The 19429-nt window shown below is 42.7% G+C and overlaps 4 protein-coding genes across 6 annotated transcripts; 3 read left to right on the forward strand and 1 right to left on the reverse strand.

The window, feature by feature from the left end:
* Positions 1-2149: 2149 nt before the first annotated feature.
* Positions 2150-5282, forward strand: LOC108115576. 2 transcript variants are annotated; one of them, XM_017227085.2, is made up of 2 exons: positions 2150-2996; positions 4682-5282. In XM_017227085.2, exon 2 carries the CDS (start codon positions 4683-4685, stop codon positions 5241-5243), a length of 561 nt encoding a protein of 186 aa, XP_017082574.1. In that variant the 5' UTR covers positions 2150-2996; position 4682; the 3' UTR covers positions 5244-5282. The 2 variants fall into 2 exon arrangements, with proteins under 2 accessions (XP_017082574.1, XP_017082575.1); XM_017227086.2 differs by lacking the exon at positions 2150-2996 and adding an exon at positions 3112-3316.
* An 898-nt stretch (positions 5283-6180) lies between these two features.
* On the forward strand, positions 6181-8901 carry LOC108115706 (IQ and ubiquitin-like domain-containing protein). Its single transcript, XM_017227277.2, has 7 exons — positions 6181-6690; positions 6745-7000; positions 7062-7279; positions 7337-7980; positions 8032-8144; positions 8205-8389; positions 8450-8901. The coding sequence occupies exons 1-7, from the start codon at positions 6326-6328 to the stop codon at positions 8712-8714; spliced, it is 2046 nt and encodes a 681-aa protein (XP_017082766.2). The 5' UTR covers positions 6181-6325; the 3' UTR covers positions 8715-8901.
* Positions 8790-11136, reverse strand: LOC108115707 (FAST kinase domain-containing protein 4). The gene is given in 8 exon segments (XM_017227278.2): positions 8790-9109; positions 9167-9236; positions 9293-9567; positions 9627-9876; positions 9937-10338; positions 10341-10646; positions 10700-10895; positions 11071-11136. Coding segments are annotated over 7 exon segments (1692 nt in total). The 5' UTR covers positions 10878-10895; positions 11071-11136; the 3' UTR covers positions 8790-8898.
* A 259-nt stretch (positions 11137-11395) lies between these two features.
* Positions 11396-19391, forward strand: LOC108115646 (clathrin interactor 1). Of its 2 annotated transcripts, none has more exons than XM_041819218.1 (6): positions 11396-11717; positions 12875-13076; positions 13137-13506; positions 13604-13700; positions 13759-14516; positions 18434-19391. In XM_041819218.1, exons 1-6 carry the CDS (start codon positions 11665-11667, stop codon positions 18898-18900), a joined length of 1947 nt encoding a protein of 648 aa, XP_041675152.1. In that variant the 5' UTR covers positions 11396-11664; the 3' UTR covers positions 18901-19391. The 2 variants fall into 2 exon arrangements, with proteins under 2 accessions (XP_041675152.1, XP_017082689.2); XM_017227200.2 differs by lacking the exon at positions 18434-19391 and adding an exon at positions 14783-18109.
* The last annotated feature ends 38 nt before the right edge of the window (positions 19392-19429 follow it).

Consider the following 19429-nt stretch of genomic DNA (forward strand, 5'->3'; position numbering starts at 1 on the left):
GTTTCAATGGAACATCCTCTTTTGTTTGGTTGTGAGAGGCGTAAAGTTACAAGTTATTTTGCGAGCTCGGCGATTTTTTGCTATCGAAAAATACGGATCAAAGGATTTGATTTTTGGCCAAAAACAACACCACAATAATGCCTCGCCACCATATTCACCGGATTTGGCCCCATGTGACTTTTCTTGTTCCCAAAACTGAAGATAATCGAAAAATTTGAAAAACTTGAAATTTGAAAAGTCACCTTACTTTTTGAACACACCTCGTATAACTTCTAAAAGGTTTCGATAATCGAAAAATTTGAAATTCGCGAAATTTGAAGAGTCACCTTACTTTTTGAACACACCTCGTATATATTAAATAATTTTTTAAAATTTTAAAAAGGTTAGCTCCTGTTTTACCCATTATGTTTTAATTTTATTATAAGAGGAAAACATGGCCAAGTTTTTTTTAAAGTGCAGTCCCATCAGTCTGTTTTGGTGCCCCGTGCCCGGGCCATCTATCCATATTGCTTCCGTCAGCATTAAACATATTACTCTTAATAATGCCTAAAACTCGGTTCACACACGGCGCTTGGACTGAATGTGAATCAGTATCAGCAGAATCAGAGGCACGAAGAGACGTTACAGATGCACAGAAAGTGGCGTTTGCAGCTTGTTCGTGATTTGTGTTGTCTAATCGTTAACAATTACAATTAGGCCTCTGACTGCCCGTTCTTCTGGCAGGTGGTGCGTGCAGTTGGCTGTGAGAACGGGTATATGCTATAAATATATATATATATAGATTCCGATACCATTGGCCATTTGGCACATGCGAGAGTTTACGCACTTCAACACACACTTTAAACCGGAGGCCTAATTGCCGGGAGTTCTGCTACTGCCACGGCTAATTAATATTTAAAGTGCCTTGCCAACGAATAAGAAGTTGGTATGTTGTATTATTCGAGTGCTTTTGCGGTTATGTCATTCGGTTTATTCCGGGGCTCCCAAATTTTTAGATAGTCTCTGTGGTCAAGAGAGCTGGTGAAAGATGGCTGGGCCCTGGGAAAGTTGGAAATGGTTTTATATAATCCCTCGACGCGGCAATTGTGTTAGTTGCTTTTACTTGTTTTAATTAGCGGCTCATAAAACGGTGCCTCGAAGGGAAGTGATTTAATTAAAGTACGTTTGCCGAAATTTCGCCATGAATTATGACAACTTTATTTTTGATTTACCGTAGGGATTTCTGGCTCATTGGGTCACAGCTTCCACTTCTAGCAGCTGCAAGGTCGAGAGAGATTCCTCTTTCAATCATCCAACACTCCCAATCAACGTCAACAGCTCACGCAAAAGTGTTTAGGAAAATGCCCCGAACACCATTTGCCATTCCAATTAAATTATGATGAGGGCAAAAACGCACAGATCCCTTAGAGCGCCACACGCATATGGTCATTCGGAGTTGGAGCTAGAGCTGGAGGTGCCTGGTGGCCTGTCAATAAGCCAAACCGAAAAAAAGCACACATAAAAGCACTTGGAGAAGAGAAGAGCAGACCGGACCGAGACCTAAACCCTACCCCAACGAAGGCTTCGTGTTACCGCCAACGGCTTTTGTTGTCGTAGGTTCATTTGTAACTAATTTGTGCAGAGTATCGGAAAGACAAAGGAGCTGCCAGCCAGACTAGACCCCCGATTCCACTCCCCAACTGGAGTCAGGCACAAGTTCTTAACCCTTTTTCCCATTAATACCACACGAGATAATAAATTATTGCTAATCCGTTAGCTTTGCTAAGTCAGTAGCCTTTCTTAAGACAAAAGATAATGGTTATCATATTTAATAGAGCTTTATTGTTAAAAGCAAAACGTGGTATTTGGTTAATCTTAAAAAAATGGCAAAAAATAAAAAACTAAAAGTAAAATCCGAAAAAAAAAATCACAAATTAATTTGTAAACATTATTCAATCCGCGTTATCAAAACAAACAGAGAAAAGATTCAAATTTATGCTAATACATACAGTTTTGTATCTGTTGCGAAGAAATTTGTACCAATTAGGTAAAGATTTAATAATAATCTTACCGGCTTAGCAGAAACTACAAAAAAAAAAAAAGAAAAAAGTTTTTAAAGTCATAAAAAGCCGCATTCTATTTTTGAAATTTTAAAATTTAGATTTAATTCAATATATTGTTTCTCTACCTAAAAAAAAGGATGTGGTCATGGGTTAAGGACCTGTCACCTGGCCTTGCATTTTTCGAGAGGGTTAGAGAGGCTGAGCCCAGTGGCTGCCAAGGTGTAATCCAATCGAGAGCCATCCGACTGGTCAAGTGATATTGGATTTCCTGCTCAGTTCTCTGGTAGGGGAGCAGAGAGAAAATGCAAAGCTGATGAATTTGTTAAGCAAATGGAAAATGCGGCACGCCGGCAAATCCCACCAAGTGCAGTTGGCAAGTGTAACAGTAAGTGGACAAACAATAAACTGGCTAATTTATGGTCGCTCATCATCCGGAGATCATCTGCCATCCGGCGAACCAGTTGGTTCTGCAATCTTCATCGGACCTCACACACTAATAAATCCAGTTGCCGCTGATGACGACACAAAAGCAGCGACGGCGGCAGCGACGTCGGCCGACTGATTTTTGATTTAAGAAGAAAAAGAGAAAAAAACAAATTACAAACGGTCCGCAGATCTCATTTATTTGCCGCACTCCGAGGCGTTCACAACGTTCAAAAGCAGCGCGCTCGAGCTAAGAAAAAAAAAGTAAAAACCAAGCCGAAGCGTCGGCAAAGCAGTGCGAGGAAAACGCAACAAAGTGCAAATCAGATATATATCGCTTATAAAAAGAATTTAAATAACTAACCATAAACGTGATAGCACGTGTGATTAACGTTACGCATAAATTAATTTCAAGTAAACATCTTCGCTTGAAGGACACTCGGGCAATAAATTTTACAATCAGCAAATATAATTAAGGAAAACTCAGCAATCGACTAAGTTAACCGGCAGCTGCAATCACAGCCATTTAAAGTGAGTGCGATTAGAATATAGTCGTATGCCCATAGAACGTTAAATCATTTGCATTTGACGGCTGGCAGGCGGTTCATTAATAAGTTTATAATTGCTCCCCATCCGCATCGAGTTCGCTGCCTAAGTCATTCGTTCTGCAGCGAGTTGCTGCTGCCTAAGTCTTTCGTTTCTTCCCCTTTCGAGTTTATTGCCTAAGTCTTTCGTCTTTCGCTAGAAAAGAGAAGCGTGATATGATTAATCATGGCCAGCATCACGAAAATGACCTTGGCAATGCTGTTGATATAGGCGCAAAATAAAACAGCCTTAGATAATTGAAGTCAGTGAGTGGACAAATTAAATTTAGTTTTTCAGTTTCTAGTTCCTGAACTCCGCCAACTGCCAGTCATTAAGGTTTTAAGCAATTAAATTGTAATGAGCCCAGACGTAATTGTTGAGGGGTGTGTGTGTGTGGTCTCTCGAATTTCGCATTTCGCTCTTTGTTCTATTATCATACCCATCCCTGATCACCCCGATCATATATCATGCGGGATTTGTGATCAGCCAACAAAACAAATTCCCAACTTTCTGCAATTTATTTCGGCTACATTTGTTGTTATTTCTTTAGGAGAATTTTGCCAGATACAAGAACTAGACAAATGTCTTTATCGGAAAAACATATAGTTGGAAGTGATTTGCATAGCACACAACCTGTTGAAACGGTGGGCGAACCGCAGACGCCCCTAGTTAGCCCCGAAAAATCGTGTTATCCACTTCGATCCCAGATTTTTCGGTTGTTGCGGCGATCAATTTTTATTTTTTTTTTACTGGCTCATTAATCACTGAAGCGTTGAAGTCTGCGCCGCGGATGGCGCTCGACTCGCTCATTAGGGTAATTGCTCTGCCGGCGTCGCTTTGATTAGCGTGCATTAAATGCTTTCATTTAAATCAAATCGAAACGAAAATTATCTCTATGGCATGTGGAGTGAGTGAGTGCTTCGATTTTCATCTGTGTACAAGAAATATATGTGGAGAACGTGAGAAACTTTACAATGTAAAGGCGAAACATTTTGCGCTTTGATGCGCACAGACAATTTATTTGTTATTAAATTATTCGGCTTTGGCATGTGACTTGCAGAAAATCGCATTGGTTATTATTATTATTATTGCTATGATTGCCAGCAGTCGAGTTCGCCACTTCGGTTGCCACCCCATCGATCAAAACCTTGAACAATCGGACAACCCGTCGAGTGGGGCGTGGGTGGCACTCAGCACTTTCATTACCGCCTGTCGCCTTGACATTCTCTCACCTCTCACAAATATTTACCTGGCTTCTTGACATTATCTACTCCTGATTGTTATTTGATATTTAAAATTACAATGGGTACTCCAACGTGCCGAATTTTCGTTAAATTTTCTGGAAATAAAAGCATTAAAGCGTCTCGAAATCAACTTTGAATAGGCTACGTTCGGATCTGTTAAGCTAAACATAAATTGACTATCATCTATATACTTTTAATAACGGAATATATACTCACCCTTAACTTCAGTTTATATTTTACATCAGCTATAACTTCGTTGGGACATAATTTTTTTAGATTTCAGAAAGTCAAATGGTTTTGCAAATGTTATAACAAGCCAATTAAAATAATTTTCCAGAAATATTTTCTTGTCAAGCTTTAACAAGCCACTTTTGTTACCACTTTCAGTATGTCGCCGCTGCTTCCATTGGCATCTCTAATCATCTTGGCCAATTTGGTGGCAGCTCGACCCTATTCCTATGGCCCAAGGCCAGCTGTTCCGCCCACGAGACTGGCTAATCGGATTCTGGTGCAGTCGCCATCGCTGGACAATTTGTACATGGACTACGTGGTCACATCGAAGCCGCTGAATCTTCGCAAATACAACAAGAATGGCAGTAAGACGAAAAAAACGAAAAAGGATTCGAAAATATATTACATACCCGTACCCCCACTGCCCTTCCGACACATACCTGGCGTTGGTCTGGACTATCAGCCGATGAAAATCAATCCCATACTCCAGGAGGAGGAGAAGACGACCACCACAACGTTGCGTCCGTCGACGACGACATCTAGGCCCAATCTGGACCAGTGGAATCCCAGTAAGGTGCTCCGAGTGCAGCACCATAAGGATTACTACTTCAATGGACGCCCACATCGACTACAGGTGGCCCATGCCGGTAAAAAGTCCGGACTGACAGCCCTCAACCTAAAGTCCAATTTCTACTATAACAAAAACATTATTTATTAGTACTCTTAGTTAGCAAATAATAAAAAACCAAAACATAAAGAAAAACAACAATTGCTTTGTTTTTCGGCATTTGGTAAGCGAATATTTTAAGCGGCTTTTGATTGGATGGAGTTGGCCTTAAAAGGGGAAATGGCAAAACCTTTCAACTGGATCGCATTTCCTATGAGCCGAATTGACAAAACCCCTCGAATTGGGTCAAAATCAAGCGAAAGAAATCGCTAAAAGTTGAGGGGCTATTAAATTTGATGATATCTGTTCGGATCATGATATAATAGTTAACCATCATTATTAAGACGGCTTCCGCGTCGGTAGCATCATCGGTAGCTTAAAGTCATCTTCACGTGTGGTCCGGCCATCTTCGCCAATCCATTTAGTAAAAGTAATTACTGTCACCGTTGTCTTTGCGCATGCCAAATGCTTCGAAGTTGTGCAATAAATAATAATAAATAATAAGGCGCTGAAATATGACTGATTTCGAACTGGGAAGCCGCCGAAATTGGGGCAATTAGAAAATATTTATGGCTATGCAAATTTGTAAATGCCCAGTGGAGATGAGGAGCTCATTAGATGATTGGGTGCTTTCACTCATGAAAATTCACTGCGAATGCGTGAGAAAATCTGAATACAGTTGGAATTCTGTAAGTGGAACTTCTAGAAAGCAATCGATCTAATAATTTAATTAAGAAATCTAAAATAGCTTTGAAAGTTTTTATGGTTGTAAATAAATAATTATTAAATGGTTTTTTTCTTAGGCATAGATTCACTGCTACATGCTTCACTGTACTTGTTGCCCACGAAATTAGGGCTTAAACGGCTTTTTGGCCTACGAACCCGTTGCCACAACAGGGCGCCTAGCAGCGGCGGTTATTGAACAAATTCGTGGCTCCCACCCATGGACATCCTCTTTTAGCCACATCTCAGCAGGCAGTTAATTTGAAATTACATTAACTATAAACTATTATTCTCTTCCAATCGACTGATATATATATATATTTTGTGTGGCGAGATGAGCGCTGAAAGAGCGTGCCCCGGGCTATGTGTGCAATGTGCAACTATATGTGGAGCCCAGTGAACGGCCCAGAATGCCGCCTGGTTGTCCACCTCCTTTGGATTCTCGGAGTACCGATTCGGAAATGCAACACTCGGAGGAATGCTGCGTGGATCTGGAGAACGTAACTGTCAAGTTTAGGCTCTCGGAGACGGATATCCTGGCCCAAATTTATCCCAACTGCATGACTATAGCCGAGGTGAAACAAGATATTGCTCGTAAATTCGAGGTGGAACCAAAACTGCTAGTCCTGCGGCAGAATGGACATATTATCTGCGACTCCGTGCCCCTTAACTCCACTGCCCTGGATGAATTCGGCATCCATGAGTTCCAGTTGGAGCTGAGTAACGAGGGTGGAGACAACCAGTCTTACAAATTAGATCTGGATGTCTACTACGAGTGGGTGTAGGATAAGTTATTTTTAAGATCTTTAAACTATATTTTCTTTATCAGCAAACATCGACTGGCGGACTTTATTACTGTGGACATTTCCGGTGATGATACTCAGGATGGCCAGGCCAAAACCGTTGTGGTGGAGATCGAAAATGCGGCTATTGTCAAGCCTTTTCTATGCGGCTATCGGGATAAGAACACTGGCAAGGAGTACCTGGATGCCTTCACACAAACTGGTCCCTACTTTGACAAGATTAAGTTTAGGAAGTACAAGACCCGGGATACTCAAACATGGGAGCCAAAGGAGAAGACTCTGGTAAATTCTGAAAATATTGCTTTAAATATATTACAAAAGATTACCCATAAATCCTCTCAAGAACACAGCCCATGAGCAATCGGTGCAATGCCATCTGGATGGGATTAACATCCTGTATGTGTCCGCAGCCAATGACTTCACCATAACTCCCGGCAAATACCAGACTTTTGCCCAAAAAGAGCGGGCAGAGCGTAAGCTAGAGAAGATTTTGCTCATCCAGCGAAACTGGAGGCGTTGGATTTTATGGAAATATATCCGCATGCGGGCCAAAGAATATCGGTGGGTAGTGACACTAATTTTGGGGGTATTCTTGTCTGTATGTTATATATTTTCCAGTCGCTTGGTCCAAAATCGCGAGCAGGAGGATGAGCGTTATGAGAAGTGCGTGGAGCGTCGCATAGAAAGGCATCGGGTGGTCAAGCAGTTTCCGCGAAACAAGGACGACTTTGATCTGCTCTTTGCCGAGGTGAGTCGCTGGAAAAAGGCTGAATTAAAGCGAATCACAGCCAACTATGAGGGTCCAGCTCGTATTGCCGAGGTTAACATCCTGCTGGACAAGGAGATCCAGTTGCTGAATGGCGTGGAGCGTCAGCGTAACCTTGTCTACAAGGCCATGGAGGATTTCCGCAAAGATCAACTGTTAAAGGAAATGGGTAAACCTATTGAATGGATCGGCTACAAGGATTCTAAGATCCACATGGATCTGCTGAGCACACAGAGGGTGCGCTTTCTAACTGAGATCTACAAAGATCTGCGAAAGCCGCGCAACAAAGAGGAACGCTTAGATTTCATCCGTCAAGTAATGACGGTGCTCACCGAGGAGACTTGTTATCCAAATTTTCCCGAGCTCTTCGATCTCTTTGAGCGCGAAAAGAATCTTATGCTTTACGCTAAATCTTTTGATGTGGAAATTTTGCGCAAACGACAGACCATGCTCTTTTTCGATCTGATAAAGTTCCAAAAGGGCGAGCCCAAGCAAAGTGAGTATTGATAAAACATTTACTGAACTACTTTTAAAAAGTTCCAACCAGGAACTCCATCGCGCATGTGCATCGTGTGCAAAAAGGTCAAGACCTATGCCGAGTTTGCCATTAGAACACGCCAGAGCCATGTGGATACTTGCAAACACTGCTACTATCTCAAGGTGATATCTTTCATCTTTAACATATCTAGAGTAATATAAATAATATATCCTTACCTTCAGCTTACAGCTACGGAGAACACGGTTTACCAGTCCATTTTGCGGTGCATCCATCGGGATGAACGCAAACGCAAGTGCACCACATCCTTTGCTTTCGTAATGCAGTCTGATGATGTGCGTCACATCATAGACAAAATATGGCATGGGCACTCGGCTCTCAGCAAGACTGAAAATCTAAGTGAACTGAGGTAACCTCTGTGTAAATTACTAGCTTGTGATTGAACTACAAAATATCACTTCTTGTTCAGGTTGCCGCGATGGAAAAAGAGCGATGACTGGGCACCTTGGAACTGTATTTGCTTGACGGAACGGGAAACGCGTGATCACTACAAGATCGAAGACATAGAGAAGGTGTACGATCCCAAGTTCATTTTGCACATTAGCAATCTTCACATGCTGGCACGAAGCTTGTTCCACACATTGGCTGCTGTGGCTATTGAGTTCCAGGAGACGGGTCAATGGTGGAAAGTGGGTATGAACAAGCAACGGACCAGTAAACTGGATGCCGTCTAAAAAAGTTCTTAGTTTAAAATCTAAATTTTGCGTTCAACCAGCTAAACTCCCGCTAACATAGTATAAACTTCATCCTTTTTGGGTTTAGCTTGTAATTCAGCGCCTAATTTAACATTTACAAAATTTAAACAATTCAAATATTGATCAATCATTACAAGGAAAATTAAATAAACTACAATTGCAATTATTTGCTACTTGCAATCGCCTTGAACTTTGACTCCAAGTACTGAACGCGCTTCAGTAGTTTGTCACTGGTATTAAACTCATTATAGGGCACGGGGATAACATGGTAACCACTCTTTTCCAGCAGGTCAAATGTCAGATTCGTAATGCCGCTGGCACTGCGATGCGTTCCGTGGCAAATGTCATGGAAATCGATGACCATTAGCGCCACCCTAAAATCCAGATTAATAAACATAACTGGGAAATTGGAAAATTTGGGAAGTATTTACCTAATGGCGTTGGGGTTTTCCTTGTCCAAAGGCAGGGAGTTTTTGTTAGCATCGAAGTAGCACAAAGCATCTAAAAGATTGTAAAATTAGTAAAATCTCACATAGTATGTAAAAACTATTTCTTACCTATGAGGAAGCCCATTTTACTGTCCACCGCGCTCTGGAAATGATTGCCCGCCGGAAGCAGACTCTTAAGTGCATCCAGCATGCCATTTATAAGGACTTGCTTTGCTTTTGGATGCGCCATAGGCACTTGGTATGCAGGACTGTCAGCGGCCAGCACTGGACCCTTGTAATCTGTGGCTAGTAACTGGGCATAGCTATTCAGGTTGAGTAGCCTCATTTTTGATGTTGCTGTGATGCCAGTCTTGTCCTTTTGCAATTTTTCTAGAAAGTCCGCACTACAAACATATTTAATGTAAGATTTAAGGATTATCAAGTTTTTTAAATAGGACCAAACCTTAAAACTGAAGACAAGTGGCTCTGTTCTACTAGTCCCAACATTGTGAGTGACCATACAAAGTTCAGCCATTCAGATTGCTTGGTGAAATCCTCGCGAACAATGGATTTCGCCAGTTTATTGCTCACTTCCTCCAGCTGGGCGCTCTTGAAGTTCAGCAGGGCCGATGTGAGGAAATATGCGCTGAGATCTGTAGGACGGCAGATTTCACTGTTTTTTAAGAGCCACTGCGTCAGCGATTCCAATATATCTAAAAAAGAAAAAAAAATTAGTACCAAAAATGATTTCACATACTTTTGAGCAAACCAACCCAAATCCCGGTAGCGCAAAATGCCCAAACTGGTGATGATGGATCCTACAACGGCGGACTTCTCTACATTTTTCGGCAGTGCCGCTTGGACATCTGCACACACTTTAGCACCCAGCACAGAATCCTGGAAATTCAGCGTAGACATGGCAAAGAGCACATCCGCAGACTGCTTTAGATCCAGAGCGTCAGAGGCGCTGCTAATGTTAAAAGCCAGGGAGCGCAAAAGGGGAGTACTGCGTCTCTTTCGCTGCGCCAGCGTGCTCATAACCTTCACCATTTGGGGCAGACTGATGCTAGCAATAAGCTTAGCCGCCTCATCATCACCAGCTACACCCAGCACGGTGTTTAGATCATCCGTTCTAAAGCCGGATATTCGCTTGCTAGTGCCATTGCTCTCGATTAGAGTCTTTTGCCACCATTACTTTTCGGAATAGTTCGACCCAACATCCGGCAAATCCGCAAAAATCTGGTGTCACTTTCAAACTCAGAAATCTTCACTCGGTTTATTGTGCTCCAGTCGGCCAGGATGGAGACAATCTTAAGGGCATGCTTTCTAGAGAAGGCATTGTTGTTCTCCGTGATGGCCAGCAGTCCATTGACTGTCTTGGCATTGATGATCCGCTCATCTATTTTGCTGGAGGCCAGGTTTTTGCTTTCATCTTTCGGGCTGTCGTTCTTCAGCGATTCGAAGGCGGCGGCAACCATGGTACCTAAAAATTATGAGTTCTGATAAATGAAAACGGTGGTTGGAGAAGCTATTCACCCTTGGGTTTCTTGGTCACCGCCTCTGCAGCCGGCGTGCGTGCGTCTGGCTGCACTACCTCGGATTCACCTCCTATGGGGGTCAGTGGTACACCAGCCGCCCGCACATTGCTGCTGTAGGCCGCCCGGCGGTACAACTGGGTGACAATACTGCCGGCAAAACGTTGTAGTCCCAACATTTTCAGTCAATCTACACGCTGCAAGAAACCACAGAAGTTTACATAACCTTTTTGTTTACATATTTAGCGGGCGGATTTGGGATTTATAAAGAATGCCAGGGTTGAAGATATATGTTGATGACTTGATAAGACTTATTTTGGCTAAAATACATTATGTTTCATTTATTAATTGCCTTAATTTAAGTAAACTTTCCTATTGAACGTTGAGAATCCACAGATGACGGCAGCGTTCAGCTGTTGAAAGTTTTCCAAGCTTTTTTAACACTGGTTTGCTGGCAGTGTTGGCAGTTCAGCATTTAATAGCTAAATTTGGCCCTTTTCAACTGTTTTTCTTTCAACAGCTGGAGGTATTTGGATTATTTTAATAATATTTTAATTAAAGGAATTAGTCTTGTACCTATATTATATTGAACAAATATTTATCATAAGAATTTTAATTTCATTATGTATTTTAATTTCTAGTCAATTATCGAACTTGGCTTCCAAGTTGAAACGAAAGCTGGCAACACTGTTTTGCAGCCCTGGACACGACAGCTCACCAAAAAATTAGCTGCTGTGATTTTGTTTTACAATTTTCGTTTAAATTTTTACATTTTTGTTTAGCGGATAGCGCGGGTGTAAGAAAATCGTGCAGTTTACATGCAAACGTGCAAGACGGTAGCTGAAAAACGCATAAAAAAAGGCACGCCAAGTCAAAACGAGTTTCGACGTCTTGTTGTAGTTGGATTTTCCAGCCACTTTGCGACGAGATTGTGTGAAGAATTCCGTAGCATTCAATAGCTCCAAAATGGTGGATAAGTTTATCAGCATGTGGAAAGTGCGCGAATTGGCGGACAAGGTGTAAGTGATCGGAAATATTTTTACCAAATGGGATGTGTGTATAACATTCCTTTAGATTCGAATTGAATGTGCAGACACCCACGCCCCAACTTCCCAAATTCTCTGATTTCCCGCCACACCCCCTACTCCTCAAAGGTTTTAAAAGTTGTATATCCAGCAGAAATCCATAATTATTCATAGACACTTCTTATTAATGGATGCACTTCATCGGGGTGCTGGATTAGGTTTACTATTTTACCTGTTTTCAAGGTTGTTCGTAATTCCAAACGAGCTTTACCAACACAGTCACATTCCGATATGGATATCCAGATGTGTGTGTATGTGTGCGTGGGGCTTTATCAAGAAACAATTTGTTTGCTTTCGACTGCCCAAATATAACAAAATGTTTCCACCTGTGTTAACACCTGAACTTCCAGGCTTTCCAGTGAAATGGGTGTTTCTGCTTTGCCATCGAATTATTAATTAAACCTGGCCCCTTTCACCTTTCCCATTTATGGGGTGGTGGTTCCAAAAAAAATTAGCTTTAGTTCCAATAAGTCATAATCAATGGAGTTCCAATAGCGGGTAGCCAAATCATTAGGTTAAGTGCAGTTCCTATTGGGGAAACGGGTAGATTTTTCCTAGAGCTTATCTCAAAATGATAAGGAACAACTACCTGGCCCAGTTGCGACAATTAGCCCTCTTCCATCACGTTTCGAACGTCTATCAACGTCCGAAACTCAGTTTATTTTATTTATCTCTATCTGGGGGTATTGTAAAGCCGCATTGTCACACACCGTTTATTTTAAGATACGAGTTCTGATTAACTGGCGCTGTATCTGTTTGACTATCAAGTCAATTGAATCAATGCGCAAAGTAAATAAGCCTTATTTAACTTTACTACAATAAGCTTTTCTTATAAAGAAGATAAAAGAAACATTTAGCTATATAAATAAAAATGTTTCCTAGCAGAATAGATAAATACGCATTGAAGATATTAACTTATTAATAGACTTCTTTTCTTAATTAGGAAAGTTGAAATCATAATTTATTAAATTTTACCCCAAACTGTAGCTTGATTTTCTGGTTCCTAAATTTGATTTGTCCTTTTTAGGTGTCTTAATAGATTTGAACCCAAGAATTAGATCAATTTTTATATATATTCAATCCTTTTGCAGCACCAATGTCGTAATGAACTATACCGAGACGGAGGGCAAGGTACGAGAGGCCACCAACGACGATCCCTGGGGACCCACAGGACCTCTCATGCAGGAATTAGCATACGCCACCTTCTCTTACGAAACATTCCCGGAAGTGATGTCCATGTTGTGGAAACGGATGCTGCAGGACAATAAAACAAATTGGCGGCGCACCTATAAGGTATAATCAATATTTTTTTTATTAATGAATATAGATCTGACGTAAATCGTTTATTTATAGAGTCTCCTCCTGCTGAACTATTTGGTGCGGAATGGTTCTGAGCGGGTAGTGACCTCTTCCCGGGAGCATATCTATGATCTGCGCTCGCTGGAGAACTACACGTTCACCGACGAGGGCGGCAAGGATCAGGGTATTAACGTTAGGCATAAGGTACGAGAGCTTATAGACTTTATTCAGGACGACGATCGATTGCGCGAGGAGCGCAAAAAGGCGAAAAAGAACAAGGACAAGTACATCGGCATGAGTAGCGATGCTATGGGCATGCGTAGCGGTGGCTACAGCGGTTACAGCGGTGGCTCTGGAGGAGGTGGCGGCAGCAGCGGGGGCTACAATGATGGCGACTACCGCTCTAGTCGTGGAGACAATTGGTGTAAGCTTACTATATTAATTTAGAATAAAAACGACGTCTAATTTTGAGGCGATGCAACTTTTATCAATCAATTCTAATGCATTATGTTCTTCTGCAGACTCCGACAAGAACGCCGATAAGGATCGATATGAGGATGATGATACTCACTATGATGGAGAGCGCGAGGGATCTGACAGCGACTCACCCAGTCCAAGGCAAGTATTTGCTTTACTTTCGATTAGATAAAAATACTAATGGTGTTGTTCAACGTAGACGTAATTATCGGTACAATGATCGCGCAAGTCCCGCCGAAGTGGCTAGCGAAGCCAAGCCCAACAGCCTCAACATGAATATTCGCTCGAAGAATGTCAGCTCTCCAGTTTCCAAGCAACCCACTTCAACGGTGTCAGCCAAGCCGGCACTGTCCCAGAAGAAGATTGACTTGGGTGCGGCTGCTAACTTTGGAAAGCCTGCCCCTGGCGGTGCTGCTGGCATTCACTCGCCCACTCACCGCGACACTCCCACCAGCGTGGATTTAATGGGCGGCGGATCGCCGTCACCATCCACCTCAAAGGCTAACAATAATACGCAAAGCAATAACAATGATCTGCTGGACGATCTGTTCAAGACCTGCTCGCCTCCACCAGCGCAGGAGAAAACACTGAACAGTGCCGCTGTTATCGTAGACGATGATGATGACTTTAACCCTCGGGCCAGCGATGTAAGCCAGCAAGAGTTCGGAGATTTTGCTGCCGCATTCGGTGGTCCCTCAGGAGGATCGGCGGTCAGTGAACCACCGTCAACGGGATTGATTCCGGCTGCCAACGACGAATTCGCTGACTTTGCTGCATTCCAAGGATCGACGACCTCGTCTTCTGCTTTGGACGGAAATCTGTTAAAGACCGCCACTCCGGCGAATGATTCATTTGACCTGTTTAATGCTGCACCCACGTCGACGGCAGGGGCCACAACGGCTACAGATCTCCTGGCGGGCCTGGGCGATTTGTCCATACACCAAAGCATGCCCATGGGTAAGTTGTAGTTCGGTTCTCGTAGCTTAACTTAGTCTTAACATTGAATTAGGATTAGGAATAGAGTAATTGTCTTGGCTTTAGTCACTTCATGACGTATTTAGGAATTGCTGCATGAAGGCGAGTTTCCCGAGCTTGACTAGAGCTGTTATCTCTACCTCGAGCTCCCCAGCCCCACACAAAGATACACTATCACAAACTCCCACACATAAACGGCAACATATTCCAATCGGATGCACTCGTTCTCTTCTCATTCTCTCTCGCAGCTGTCGAAGAGCAGTTGGTATCCGGTAACGATTTGATGTCGACGCCAGCTCTGCCGCCGCCGCCGGAGGCTGTGAGTTTTGCTTTGACCAAAGCTCGAAATATGCTGCGTGACTTGAAGAGGGTTCACAGCGCTTCAGGTGCCTCCCAAGTGGCTGTCATTCTGAGGGAATTACATAACTCAAACGCACTGCCCGGTTTTACCACCCCTGAGCAGTTGGTGGGTCTTGATCGTCAGACGTGCGACTGGAATTTGTTGGTTAATGGAGAGTACACAGCATTGCTTAATCAACTGCTGGAGCTATTCAGCCTGGAGTGGCCGGAACCATCGCAGGATGTGGATGTCCTGAACCTTTTTAAACTGGATCACAGCTTTGAGTATATACGGATAGCCTTTGAGACACTTCTGGAAAAGTTGTATAAGATTCCATCTACTATTACCACCTTCCTGGAAGATATGTTGAAGGATGAGGGCTTAATTTCTATTGCCTTGCTGCACATCTCTCGCCAAAGAAGGGCCTTGATGGAACGGTTCGCCAGAACTATCAAAATAATGCCGGAAAGACTTTTAGAGGAACTGGATGCCCAGGTGAAGGCGTTCTTTCAACTGCTTATAAGTCTGCCAGCCCAAGTGGCCAATCGTTTGGGTCGTAGGCTGCCGGAGATGTTTGCTCCTGTTTCTTATCAGCAACTCTTAATGCGCCAGTGGCTGAAATCCTTGCACTTTGTTTTGCAATGTGATGATAGCGGAGAATACTTTGATTTGGAACCTTACTCGTGGCTTCTGTCCCAGCTTGTTAACCTAATTCACGATGGTTCAACTTTGGAGAGTTTTCTGCGAGTACTGAAGGACTATGCGGTGGCTCCCAGAGGTAGAAAAGTGGTGCATGCCATAATGAGGGAACTGGATCCTGCTGCTTGTCTAAAAACCGCTCAATCGGCACTTTCTGCCGAAATCAATCTCTATGTGCTTATAGGTGCTGCTACTCTAGAAACTCCCCATTGGAGACATTGCCTGCTGCAGAAGGTGCCACTGCAACGAACACCAGTAGAAAACAAACAGCTTAAAACATTAGCAAGTTATCTTAATGTCGTGGCTCCTGCTCAACTGCAGGTGCTCTTTAATCAGTTGCTGGGAATTTGGTCGAAGCGTATTTCCTTGCACAAACTTGGCAGCCAGGAGCACTTGGCTATATCCAAATTGATGGTATTGGCGGGAAAATGCCTTTGCCGGAATCTTGAAATGGATTTGGACACCAAGCGTCAGCTACACGATGGACTCAGTAACCATCTGCAATCACCAGATGCATTACAGCGACATGTGGGAATGAAGGCAGTGGAGCTAATTTTTAATTTTTTGGCCTTACCTGATACAAAGGAGGATGATCGGCTACGATTTGAGTATGATGCCTTCAAAGATACATTGCAATGGCACATTTTCGAGGAATTCGATGAATTGGCTCAGTTCGAAAGTCCTAGCACGTCCAAACTAGATGAAAAACCATGTGAAGATCAGGTGAATCGGTTAGAATCCCATTTACGGGACTTTATGAGTACTGCGGAGGAGAAAGAGCAGCTTAATAGCCAGAATGTTGAAACCAAAGCGAAGCCAGCTGTTAGAATTGAGAATATCAATATAAACATGCAGCTTGACTCGGATGACGATGAACCACTTGATGAAGACGACGATGATTTAAAGCCCTATGACATGTCAAATGATACAACGAACACTATCGAGAAGCGCCCCAAATTTATTATGGACTTACTGCACCTGCTGCGAACTAAAGTCGAAAACTATGAGGTGTTTGAAGGAGCCTTGGGCACAGCGGAGCAGCTCATCCGCGGCCAACTTGCCAAGCATGACACCCAGTTAGCATTAGATCTGCTCCAGCTTTTTATAGTCCTGGAAATGCAGTTCTACTATGAAAACTTCGAACGAACTCAATTTAAGTGTTGCGTGGCCATTTGTGTGTCTCATCCTGGCCCCTGCGCCGAGTACTTGTGTCAGCAATTTCACACGGATAATTCCACTTACTCCGCTAGTGTGCGTATCCTGATTCTCCAGGTGCTGGCAGCAGCTGCAAAAGAACTATCTGGCGATGAGAAACAGCAAGATGAGAATGAAATCCTGGACATTGTACCACCAGCTGCAAAGCAGCCGAGAAAGTTTGACCTCCAGCAGGAAGAGGATAGCCCTGCTGCGCGTCTGGCCGCGGCCCAAAGGATTATCCGTAACCGTTTGCGGGCTAAAACCAAGCGGTATTTCAGCAAGCCAAAGCTTGGGGACCGTATAGAAAAGCCTAATCCGTTTCATCCGGTGGCCGGTACCTTTTTCTTTACCTTGGTGAGGGGTCAGCGCACCAGGCAGATGCTTTACGTCAAATACGAGAACATATCCCACGACATCGATACCCAGTTGCTTGTAAATCTGCTGCACACCCTGTCCGTGTTCGTCATGTGCTCCCATAATTGCCCACTGCTGCCGGCGATGACCAGGGAGATTTTTGACCTATGCGCCTTTGTTCGTTTTAATGCTGAGGCTCGCGTTCGGGCGGCTACTCTGCAGCTAATAGGTACCGCCCTGGTCACCACACCTGGTCATGTACTGGCCCAGCATTTCGCTGAGTCTCTAAATGAACTGCAACGTTGGCTAGAGGACTTCATCAGATCGCCGCTCGTGGGTGGTGAAACGTCGGATGAGTGCCGGGACTTGGCCCAAAGTATCCTGGACACCTGCTACAAGCTCTTCGACACAGCCGCAATGGAACAGGCTGCCTAGCTTAGCTATTAACCGACATCTTAAGAATTTAAATCTTAAAGAATCTTAAGAGATCGTAACTATAAACATTGTATTAAAAATAGATTAACCTTATTCTTTTCTAATGAAAAACATATTTGACCAAATATTTGGAGTCATTTGAATTGACTTATAGTTACAAGAACACTTTTAATAGAACAGCTTAGATTTCATATTGATTTCGTTAAAATATTTTTGTAACTTATACATACACTCATTAAAATATTTAAGAAAACATCAAGTCCAACCCAAAAGAGAAACAAAGAACACTGTGTCCTTAAACATTTCCTTAATATTATAACACTAATAATAGATTCCCAAGGAAAATGTATTTGCTAGAAATAAGATTATAGATTTCTCGCCTTTCAAACACTGTATTGCAGGTTGTATACATATACGGATTTACTTCATTTAAAAAAACTTTCTTTCGTTTATTTGTTTTTTCTCCAACTGTATATTTGTATTGCAAACCACACACACATCGGATCCAATTTTATTTCTCAAATATATATATGTACTTAATTATGGTGAATTGAAAAGCATTTCTCAATATTCCGGGCATTGTGCGGCCACCGCAGCCGCGGACTCATTAGGTAAACCAAATCCAATAAAACCGTAATAAGCGCCATAGCCATATAACAGATACGAACCTATTCTTTGACTATGTAATTGCACTTGATTTGCTGCGCAAACGCTTCCGAGTAGTGACCACCTCATTAGCCGATCACAAAGTAGCCGCATTTGCAATTCTATCGAAGCCACACATTCTAAACAGCTTTTTGTAAAACCAAAAACGAAAAAAAAAGGAAAATGAAAACCCAAATAACATTTTTATTGCTTTTGCTTTTTTTTCCAGACAATATGCTGCCTCCACTTGCCACCGTTACGGGCAATAATCTGCTCCAGCCCATGTCGGTGACCAATAATAACAATAATACCAATGGGGGAGCAGTTACCACCACTTCAAGTGTCCAGCCCAACAATGTGGGTGCCACCTGGTCTGGTGACCTGAAGGGAGGCAAGATGAACATCGACTTGGACAACCTGCTGATGAGCAAGTCGGGCAAGCCCAGTGCCCCTGCACCCTCTATGAACGCCCTGAAGACCCATAGTCCAGCCAAAGTGCCACTGAATGTACAGACAGGTGGCGGATTTCCTGGACTGTCGCCAATGACCAGTCCTAATATATTTGGAGCTCCGGCGCCCCAGCAGAGCATTCCACAAAACCAATCAGCATTTGCCAACTTTGGAGCGTTCCAGCAGCAGCAGCAGCACAGCAATAATAACAATAACAGCTCGTCGGCGTTCGACTTGTTTCAATGATATTGTTTAGCCTAATTTAACCCACCCCAGCCTTAAACTACTTCCCCGAAATTTCCACTCTCACATTCACATTTCCACGTTCGCTAAACTCGGCAGCTCTATAATATTATTTACGTTTTTTCCTTTCCCCTTGCTGTACAAAAGTTTGCGAAGCGTGCAATTTGTTGCTAAATTTATTGTTAAACAAGTTTCCCCCGATGCAGTTTTTTGGATCACACCCATGAATTCCACATCCGTCCTGATTGTCCACTCGGAATTTGAATGTCGTCATCAAATGCAATACAGAGTAGTTGAATAATGGTTGTACTGAACGGATTTGTTAGCACAACGCGCGGACGGACGGCTGACCGATCGATCCATCATTGAAATTGTTAAAAAAAAAGTACTACAAATAATGAAATCAAACAATTTTAGCAATAGTTAACGTTACGATGTGTCTGTATATAAATTGAATGTAAAACAAATATGAAATATAAAATAATTGAAACCAATAATTATAAAAGTCCCTTACTGATTTACAAAATCAAAA

Source organism: Drosophila eugracilis, unplaced genomic scaffold (assembly GCF_018153835.1).
Source record: "Drosophila eugracilis isolate 14026-0451.02 unplaced genomic scaffold, ASM1815383v1 contig_47, whole genome shotgun sequence".
NCBI classification, from domain to species: Eukaryota; Metazoa; Arthropoda; class Insecta; order Diptera; family Drosophilidae; genus Drosophila; species Drosophila eugracilis.